This window comes from Coenobita brevimanus, chromosome 21 (genome assembly GCF_032717465.1).
Source record: "Coenobita brevimanus isolate Jiangsu-jjx chromosome 21, ASM3271746v2, whole genome shotgun sequence".
In the NCBI taxonomy this organism is placed as follows: domain Eukaryota; kingdom Metazoa; phylum Arthropoda; class Malacostraca; order Decapoda; family Coenobitidae; genus Coenobita; species Coenobita brevimanus.
Window position 1 is genome coordinate 15,666,094 of NC_136974.1, and position 11,194 is coordinate 15,677,287.

The following is an 11,194-nucleotide window of genomic DNA, read 5'->3' on the forward strand; positions in this document are numbered from 1 at the left end:
TTCCTCTTGGACACCATATCTTTACTTTGACGTACACTCACTTTTTGGTATGGATTCTTACACACACTTCCAGACTCATTCACCAAGCCTTGCAACTCCAATTCATCTTCACCTACCAATGCAGTAACAACAGCAAACAACAGTACAGGCAATGTCCAAAACCTACTGTTTTTCATTGTGAGCACCCCAGCTTCCACTGCCCTACCTTGTATTTCTTTAATTATACCATCATATATATATATATATATATACACTGTATGTGTGTGTGTGTGTGTGTGTGTGTGTGTGTGCTGCATAAGTGCTTGCTTGCCCTCGAGTCTCAGTCGTTTGAAGCTACACGGATTAAATTTCAGTAATCACTCAATTGCATCAGAATGGCTGAATGAATGAGGAATGTGTTTACATAGCCGAATGCACAATATTGCACTGGTGTCAACGGTGTCAAATTGTATTCTTACATTTAACGTTCATGTACCGCAGTTTTGTAGGTTGAAGATGGCCAGTTTCCTGTGGTTCAAGTTTCCCCACGCCCGATACGAGTTGTTTCTGTTACATACGATTAGCTAAGAACTATGTATCTTTTTGCAAATTAGTTTGCACCACTGCATGCAGAACTGTATGTTGGTGCCAATGATATGTGTTTTACTGAAGAAAACATGATTTTGTTGGATATTTGACTTCAAATGAATGCCGTTTTTAAACCGCGCCTCCCGCTGCTCCGAACCAACGAATAGCTGCTTGGACGCCGGAAGGTTCCCCCGCATGGCGCGTTCCTCGTAATGTAAAGCCAATGGCGACACTTGGTTGGAGCAACAACACCTCTTTAGAAGATTTCAATCAACATGAAAAAGAAATGGACCCATCTGTTACCCTACTGCAACCATCCTGCCCGGTTTCATCGCAGTCCTTCCAGTTTCGACTGGATTTTTTTTTTCTAGCATTGCATGAGACTATTATTTTGTCTCCATTCAGTGATCTTAGAGAAGTCTTGATTTACGGAGATTGCTGTGCTGAGTTGAGAGTTTTAGGTATCAAACTCTGTGAAAGGGTGTTTAAATGTGATGGAACTCTGAAGCGTCGTGTCATCTTCATATGATTTAATGGGATTACGAGTGACAGAAAAAAAGATCATTATTATCAGTAAGGAACAGGGTTGGAACCAGAACTGATCCTTGTGGCACGCCGGCATTAAATGAGTGAAAATTGGAATATACATCATCTACCTTTACTCTTATCTTTCTTTTTCTGAGAGATGAGGAAATCAGGGGTACAAAAGATGACAGGCCGTAGCAAGTGGGTCTGTAGAGCAGGGAATGGTGCTGCACTCTGTCAAAAGCTGTAGAAATATCAAGGGCTACTGCATAGGTTTCTCCATGATCTCCATGTTGGTTGGTTAACTGATGGATGGTACGAATAATGAAACTAAGTATATCAACTGTGGATCTTTCGTGCCGAAAACCATACCGTCTGTCACTAATAAAAGTTGTCGGATTCAATATATTTAACAATGTGCTTATTAATGACATTCCCAAATACTTTACCAAGAACAGATGTGGTATCTATTGGTCTGTAATCAGAGGGATCAGAGGAACTTCCTTTCCTTTAAACTGGGTGGATGTTGGGTAAAGAATTAAAGAATGAAAAAGTACGTATGCACAGTCTGAATAATTTAGCTAGAACAGGAGTAAGTTCTGGGGAACACTTTTCCAAATTTATTGGAGGAATTCCATCTCGATCTGGAGCTGTGTTGGTTGGTAAATTGCCAAGGATGGGTTGTACGTATCTAGTTTGTATCTTTAGTGGAACAATTTCAGGGGAGTTAAGTTCTAGTACAGGAACGTTCTGGCTGACTGCTTCTAAGGTAAATTTTCTGGCAACCTTACTGGCAAGAATGTTGGCTTTTCCACGAGGGTCATTTACAGAGTTTCTGTCTGAATACTTCAGTGGGGGAATGGGTGATAACTTGTTAAAGTTACTGTTGAAAGAACTGAGGGTTGACCAGAATATTCTATTGTCATTATGATTATTTAATAGTCTGGATGCTTGGTTGTGAAGGAACAGTGATTTGGCGAGAGTTATTACTGCTTTAGCGTGGTTTCTGGCAATTTTAAATTAAGTCATTTGGTAGTTTTTTCCTGTAAGTAAGAGTTACATGCTATCGACTTTTGGGTCGTTGCTCTGGCACAGTTGCTGTCGAACCACTTTGAGGATTCCGATCTTCTAGTAAATTGTTGGCAGGGTATGAACAATTCCATGTGGAGGTGTATGGTATGTAGGAGGACTACTGAGTCTTGGGAACAGGCTGTGAAGCCCATGCCCAGAGCTGGACACATAAAAACAAAAATCCATGCCAACTTGTTTTAGGCCATTAATGTCGGAGTAGGTAGAACTGATGTCACTGGAGAAGAAATATTGCCATGGCATATCAGATAATTTCTAAATCCATCCCAGTCTGCCCTGTCAAAGTGCCAACTGGTCACACTGACTGGTTCAGAAGGGGGAGGGTTATCCAAGTGATGACAGTAACTCTAAATTGTACTAATCTGGGTTATTTGTCAGGAACATGTCTAAGAGACAGGTACTATGGACAAGATTAACTGATATTGTGTTTGGTTGTTTAACCTGTCAGAAAAGGGGGAAGCCCCGTGACTCGGACCGACAAGCTTCACGACCATAAGCCGATAAGTGGAGGTCGGTATGCTAGGCATATCTCCAACAACATCCCACACACAGCAAGCCGGGGATGGAAAGGGTTTATATATATATATATATATATATATATATATATATATATATATATATATATATATATATATATATATATGAGAGTATAGAGAGAGAGAGGAGGAGGAGGAGGAGGAGGAGGAGGAAGACAAAAGTTGAGAAAGGAGACAAAGAGGGAGGAGAGATATGGAGGAGGAGGGGATGAGGAAAGGTGGGGTGACGAAGGGAGGTAGGAAAGAGAGACTAATATATGAAGTATGCATTAACATTTTTCTGTAAAGGTGACATGACTGACTCCCTGACGGAGAGATAGATAGATGGACAGACAGACAGACAGATAGATAGACAAATATATATATATATATAAAGTATATATGTATATGGAGAGAGAGAGAGAGAGGGAGAGAGAGAGAGAGAGAGAGAGAGAGAGAGAGAGAGAGAGAGAGAGAGAGAGAGAGAGAGAGAGAGAGAGAGAGAGAGAGAGAGAGAGAGAGAGAGAGAGAGAGAGAGAGAGAGAGAGAGAGAGAGAGAGAGAGAGAGAGAGAGAGAGAGAGAGAGAGAGAGAGAGAGAGAGAGAGAGAGAGAGAGAGAGAGAGAGAGATGGAAATATGTGCTGCCTGCGAGGGGAGAAGCAGAGGGGAGAGGTGAAAAAATCGCGAGAAAATATGGAATGAAAAAAAGGAGTGTGTAGGATAGAGTGACGGAGGGGTGGAGAAGGACGGGGGAAAATGAATATATAAGTCACAGGAGCCAACATTATTAACACAAAGAGAGCGACGTAGGAAAGTCCCTATTTTCCGACAGTCATTTGTTACACCCAGGATGAGGTTATGATGTGTCCTGTTTCTTCACCTCGCTGCTGAACGCACTCTGTATCATGACATGCAGGCTAATGCTCAAGAGCTTTTCGTAAATTAAGGGCTTGCGAACACCTTTGCCCTCTCTGACTCAACCACTTAAATCTGATCACGTCTATATTTCTTTTATTTCATTCTTGCCACCTCCGTACGATTTAATACAACTTAATATGAACTGATACGTTCAATGAAGGCTTTATCTAACACCTACAGTCCGAAAGTCTATCCTAAGGATAAGAAGACCGTTTGGAGCTTACAATAACAGCTTAAAAACTGTCATTGGAGAGTAGTTAAAAATACTGTCATCACATTGACATTCACACTCCCTTTCATTTACATATTCACCTTCCACTTCATACACCCACAACCACATATTTACATTACGAGTATATTTCTCCTCTCCTCGTACATAATTCTATCCACACCTTCCACACCTGCCCCAGGTTCACATATTTCCACACGCCCACATCCATCCAACTATCCACACCTTTCCACACCCACACATATCCATCTAGCCACACCTTGCCACACACAAGTACATCAATCTATACACTCCTTCCCACAGTCACACAACCATCAATCCACAAGTTTCACACGTCCATGCATCTTCTTCTTCTTTACCTTCCATCTTTTTCCATTTTTGTACTGAGTCGATATGTTTCACTAACCCTCGCCATTCAGCTCGGCCCTTCGCCTCCCTTCCCGTCAGCTCCTCCTTTACCTCGTTCACACAGTCCATCCACCTCATCTTTAGCCTTCATCACTTCCGCCTTCCTTGTACCTCCATCCATGCATTCAGCGCTCCACAACTTGCCACACCCACACACAAACACCCAACCACACAGTCTCCATCTGCTCTTCACCTTTCCATACCCTCCTGCATCCACCCACATCCCTCACTTCCCATCTCTCTCTCTCTCTCTCTCTCTCTCTCTCTCTCTCTCTCTCTCTCTCTCTCTCGATTACTGCAATTCTACCCGACATTAAGGAGCTAAAGCGACTTGCATTCAAACGGCAAACCTCCCACCAGTCTCTTACACCCGCGCCACCACTCACACTCACACCTTTCTAAGCCGTCCTACACCTCTCCCACACTCTGGTATTTCTCTTAATGTAAAATGAGAGAGCAAAAGGTTGAAAACTTACAAGTATTATTATTTTTCCCCAAGAACCAAAGAAAGCCAGAATCAGTATTCGTTCATTTCGAGATGCTTGGACACACTGCGTTTTAAAGACAGGGAATCATAGGCAGGGGGAAATGTAAACTGACGAAGATAACCCAGAGTTTACCAGATGAATATACATAAGGACTGAGAACATCAATTAACTCTATCATTAGACAGCTGGACAGAAAATGAGTGAGAGTATGTTAACAGGCAGGTGCTGAGTGCCCCCACTCTCGGGAAGAGATACGAGTACATGGTTCACAGGAGCAGCGACCACCGAAAAAGCGATAGCACAGGGAAAGAGATGTAACAATGCGGCGAAAAGAAAAAGGCTAAAAAGGGTCGGTTCGAGAAGGGATTGTTGAAATGACGTCTTTGCCTCCATCCTGTTTAGATGAGCTGCTTGTGATGGGCCTCATGCATGAAAGTGGTACTCCACACAGGGACTAGTAAGATCCCTGTATAAAGAAAGCAACTGCGCAAGGATAAACTAATGAGTCTGTTTAGCAAAAACAGTCTCAGAGATGCAGACTTTGCACGGGATGTAATGTGCCTTTTACACAATAGGTTCCAAATGCAGGATATCCACTGGATACAGAGATGACACGAGATTCAACTATATACTGATGAATATTTAGGATGTTCTTGTGGAGAATTCTGCCGGGTTAAAAGTTGGCGTAATTGAGCTTCCGATTAAATAAAAATAACAAGGTTCCTTTTACCCAGTAAGAAATAATACAGAAGGCAGAAACCAGGTGTGCCACAGCTTTAGCTTGCAAAATTATGTTGAAATAACTTCTGTGACAGACGTTGTGAGAGGCGGATGGAACAGTGAACATTAGAGCAAAAGAAAAGAGGATAACTGCAGTAGGCAGTTGGCCCATGCTAGGTAGTTCCTGCAAGAGTGTGGTAAGACCCGTACAGTAAAACAAGGTTAGTAATGGAAGGCAGAGTCATCAGTGTGGGATAGGACAGAGCTAGAAGTACAGTTCAAAAGATCATTGATGAATAGCAGGAAGATATTTTGTGAAATGAATAAAACCCTGAGAAATACCGTTACTGACATACTCAAGAGAGCGGTGGTTGTCTACAACAGCAACAAGAGCCACCATATGGGCTGCTAGGCATGAAGACACAAGCAGGAGGACAGAAAGATACGTGCCAGACTCGGTCGAAAGCCATTGAAATGTCATGTGCGACAGCAAAAGTTTCACCGAAGTTCAGAAAGGAGGATTGCATAAAAATATGAAGGAAATGTGAGTAGGTCGACAGTGAAAGGCCCATGATAGAACCTATACTGACGACCAGAAAGGTTATGAGAGAAAACGTGTCTTTGAGATCTTCCTATTAAGGATAGACTCAAAGAATCTGGAAATGTAAAAGATATAAGAGGCCGACAGTTACAGTAAGGGGTATAGTCACCTTTTTTTTTTTTTTTTTTTTTCATTTTCAGACGGGCTGAATCATATCAAACTTCAGCTAGATGGGAAGGTGCAAGTTGACAGACAAAGGTGAGAGTTAGCTTAAGCAGGGTGTCAGCGTGGAAACACTTCTCGAGAACAACAGAAAGGATCCCTTCAGGACTGTATGCCTCTTTAGTACTGAGACCACAAAGAGCATAAAGAACATCTTTTGAAGAAATTTAAATTACAGGTGAAAGGATCTTAGAGGAAGGGGAGAGATGAAAGAACAACACCGGAACTGTTAAGGGCAGCGTGAGAGGTAAGCTCTGAATGGAAAGTTCAGCTTTGTCAGAGAAAAAACAGCAAAAGAGTCAATACAACAGAAAAGAGGAAGAAGTAGTGTTTAGGGAACATTTATTTAGCAAGACGCTAGAAGAAGCAAGTGCATTTCGAGAATATGTGACATTTGAAACGAATGATTAAAAAAAAAATATATATATATGAATAACAGATTTAACCTGCGATTAGGGAATTAATTGGCATCAGTACCTCTTAAAAGCCAACTCCTTGCTGTGGACAGCTTTAGAATAAGCATGATTAAACTAAATTTTTTTTCCCTAGTACAAGCGTTATAATGAGGAATATAGGCTTCCATGCCGATGAAAATAATTTCTGCAATGCGAAGAGCACTCTCGATTAGCTCTCGGGCATGAAAGTATAGGGAAAATTAAAGAAGTACTGCTTGAGGTCCTTCCTATCAGCAGCGCCATACTGACGTCACATCTCTGGTGAGTCCTCAGACATTACTGGAGCATTTGGACAAGTTACATGAATAAGACTGTGATCGGAGGAGGCAGAAGGAGAAGAGATTAACACAGTATGCAGAAGGGTTAATTGAAAGAAAGAGATCAAGTACGTTAAAGCATTAAGACTCTTTCCAAGATGGTCAGGGATCATTTCTGGATAGGATAGAATGAATGTTAGATTGTTCACCATGGATCCGTGAAAGAAGAGAAGAGCCAAAGATAGTAGTGAACACAGAAATTGCCTTGAATGGAGATTTCTGAGCAAGAACAGGTGGAGAGAATGTGTTCCATTTTAGGAGTAATATAGTAAAAGAATTCTGGCTAGTCAAGACAGTCAGTGGAAAAGTGAGAATTTAGTCACAGACTGACAGGCAAGATGGAGGCAGAGCATGGGAGAATAATATTTACATGATTCAACATCCGGAAAGCAAAAGCAAGTAAGGTTGTTTGGAAATGAATATAGAAAAAGAAGAAGGATATAAAGAAGGATTTGCTATAAGTAACCTCTAATAACTGATTCTCTGTCGGCAAGAGAAGTTGGGACTTAGAGGAGGAGAGATGGTGCTCAGCACAGGGGAAGCTGGAGGAGAGGTCCTGAATTGACAGAGTGTCAGACTACTGTCCCAGTCATCTCGTTTGGTTGTCGCCAGGAGAGGGGATGCTGTGAGGATATCTATTTTTCCCCCTCCCCCACCCTTGGGGGGTATTCGAGGCTGGGTGTTGGGTCGACATTTTTTACTTTTTAAATAGAAAGTTTAATGTGTAATATCAATGTATTCCGATGTTGACAATTAGAAGGAAATGTTTGGAGAGTATGGTGGACCACTCTCCACATTAATGAAACACTGAAGAACGACAGCATAGGGAGATGTTCAAGAGCTGAATTAAAGAGGCTGTTGAAAAAGAAGCTCCAGCTCTCCATGTCAATAGCTTTCCATCTATGTTGAGGTTACTGCCTTACACTGTTCGTGCTACAGCCGAGGTTACTGCCTTACACTGTTCGTGCTACAGCCTCCTTTCACATGTTCCCACACTCACTTATTATTCACTGTGGTCAAAAAACCTTGTACTGTTGTCTTTTTCACACAAGTACCCATACCTCTTACAGGTATATATCTGTCTTGCTCATTCTCACATCTCTTACACTGTTTACAAAATTCTTACATATTTCCTCACCTCTCGTACACTCGCCCGCACCATCTTCCATTATCCACACACGCCCACATCTACTTCACATAATCTCAACCCTCTCTTACAATATTTCTTACACACTTCCACAACTCTCCTACATTCGCCCATTCCCACATCTACATTTGCAACCGCACACGCCCACATTTATATTCAAATATCCACACCCTGCCATATCCACACCGACGCCCTTACACTCCCACATCTGTACCTACACCTACCCCCACACCAGCTGAAGTTGTTGTTAGGCAATTGTGTAATTTTTCAGGCCTCTAGTCACACGCACATCTTGACTCCAACACCCTCCCACACATCTTTATACACCTCGTACATTATTGCTATGCCTTCCCAAACATTGTTTATGCTCTATTACATTATTTCTGCACCATACCACACTTTTCATATTCTTACACTATTGCTGGACCTTCCCTGGGGCCAGACTAGAAACACCTTCCTCACTGCTTTACCGCATTACTGAGGACTGGTTAACTGATGCCAACCAGCCCAGCTCCTGGAAACACACACCAGAATATGCTTTCGTACTGCAAGACATGTTCCCTACCATGAGCAATTTTTTTCAGAATTTGGTGTTTAACCTTTGGCAATGTGCAGAAGTGGTTGAATATTTAGGGGCTGGTTTTCAAAATGAGTTTGTGCCCCTCAGTTCTGCTGACGGATGGACGATATTTTAGGCAGATTTGTCTATAAGTTATGCTAAATAAAATTTGAAATTTTGAGAATGTGGGTTCATTGGGAACGTGTAGAGAAAATGAAAATCTTATGGGTTACTTTCAGAAGTAGGTCAGTGCCTCTTGGTGTTACCCAAGGATGCATTTACTGTAGATATTTCGATTTTCCTAAAATTATAGGTTAGGTAAGTTTGGTTATTTTTGAGAACTTGGTGCTCAGCCTTTAAGAATAAGTTGAGGTATGTTCAAGTGTGCTGCATTGCTATTGGAGAATTTTGCTCTAGGATGCACGTCTTTAAAAATATTCGGCTCTTCTAAAATCTTAGGTCTGGTAAGTTAAATTTTTGATAGTTTGCTTTGGGAGCGATTAGAGGAGGTTGAAATCTAATGATCTGGCTCCAGTAGGAGCTTGGTGCCCCGAGGTTTGCTCTGTGATGCTCGATTTTCGAGCTATATAGTTTATCTAGTATTTCAGCTTCGTTTATGTGAGATATGGTTAGTTGAGATAAGTCTGGATGGATGTGAATATGAGTTTTGGTGAGATAAGTCTGACCTGGGTTTAGATGTAAACATCATGATTTTTCCTGACCCGCGTGTTTTAAAATTTGCCCTCTGAAATCCTAGGGACGTATTTTTGGCCTTTTTTGCCATTTTAGTTCATTTCTCTAGGCATTTTTTGACGTTCAAGACCTATTCTGCGCAAGTCAGGGAGTTGTCAAGCGTTTTATCTCGTATGTTTCAAGGTAAACTAAAAAAAAAAGGACCATTTTTTTTTTAAATTAGCCGTTTTCCCAATGTACCGGCAGCACACAACTTGGCTTTCTACTTTTACTCTCCCAAACCTCATTACCTGCACACATCCACACCCTTCCACACCCCTCCTAAATTCGCTAACACCCACACCCTCCCACAACATACCCACTCATATCTTCCTACATTCAAACTAATACTCTTTTATACCCACACACATATCCTCCCGCTCCTGCACTCACACCTTCCTACATCCACACCCACACTTTCCCACATCCACATTCTACCTCATCTACACCCACACTCTTCGATACTCACCGTTTGCACAGTTGAGGCCGATGTTGGGCAGCTCAGCCATCTTGTATCCCTTCTGACAGATGCACATCTTAACCCCCGCCCGGGTTTCTTTGCACACACTCTGGTCATCATTAACGCGGCACTGGCTCGAGAACTGGCACGTCTGGTTCAGCTGGGCCTCTGTCGGGGGAGAAAAAGAGTTGGATTAAGAGACTTGGATCAGATTAGCTTTGGATACCGCAGTCTGTTTTTAAATTGCCTGGATGGTAAGCAATACCGGGTGTGAAGCTGTAGGCCCGAAGGAGCTAGTGTTGGAATCCAAATGAGGGCAGCTGTTGCTACATGATTCAGGTGCCCGTCCATCCTATGTGGGCTAGTGGGCAAAATGAGTACCAGGAGTAAGACCTAAGGGAGGTAATTATGGAAACTTATATGATGCAGAGGCCTTGTATCCCAAGAAAGAATGTGAATAAACACACTGCAGGCTTGAGATCTAAGTTACGGAGATGAACACCAGCTACGGGTCTCATGACGTCTGCCACCCATCTCTGGTTTAAACCGGAATTACTGTAGCTCGGCATAGGAAAAGTAAGGTAAGGTAAGGTGAGGTAAAGTTAGGTTAGGTCACTTTCGACTGATGGAGACATTTTCAAACTGGAATTAGAAGGTTTTGTTAGGCTAGGTTAGGTTAGATTAGGTAGATTACTGTATGCTTTTGTAATTGATCAGAGTGCTAATTTAAGTAAGTTAAGACTAGGGTAAAAGATTAGAGACTCTTTATGCTGAATCAATGGGTAGCTGACTCTAGGAATGACACGGGTGGTTCAGGAGAAAAGTAAAAAAAGTAAAATTAGTGTTGGGTTAAGTTACTGGACACTGTTATCAACCCCTTCATTACACTGGGTCTTCCCTCAGCTGAGTGAAAGAGTCCGCTGGCAGAACAATAAAACATACACAACGTCATCTGCTCAGGGTTAACATTACTACTACGACCACACTTTTTTTTTGCGCTCTTGCTGCCTTCAGACTTTGCTTGTTTTTGTTTGTTTATTTAGTTGAGGGATGACGTCTGGTAGTGAGAGGGTCAACCAAGGCTACATCTCACCCCTCTTGTTCGAAAAATTTATCCTTATGTGAAGAGATCGTCTGTAGGAGGTAAAAATAAAAACCAGTTAGTGCCGTAAATAGGATTATATTTCTAAGCAGTTCAGTATACGGTGTTTCTGCCACACTGAATGCTGTTGCCTGGGTGTGTGTGTGTCGGTGTGTGTGAGTAGTGTGGCGGCAGCATGGCACACCCCGGACACAATTGGA

General features: G+C 42.1%; 1 protein-coding gene across 1 annotated transcript in view; it reads right to left on the bottom strand.

Moving 5' to 3' along the window:
• Positions 1-11,194, bottom strand: part of jus (EB domain-containing julius seizure protein) — a 690,978-nt gene that overhangs the window by 57,492 nt on the left and 622,292 nt on the right. The window contains exon 4 of the mRNA XM_080266641.1: positions 9,902-10,060. Coding sequence (XP_080122767.1) covers positions 9,902-10,060 — 159 coding nt within the window. The remainder of the gene's footprint in view (positions 1-9,901; positions 10,061-11,194) is intronic.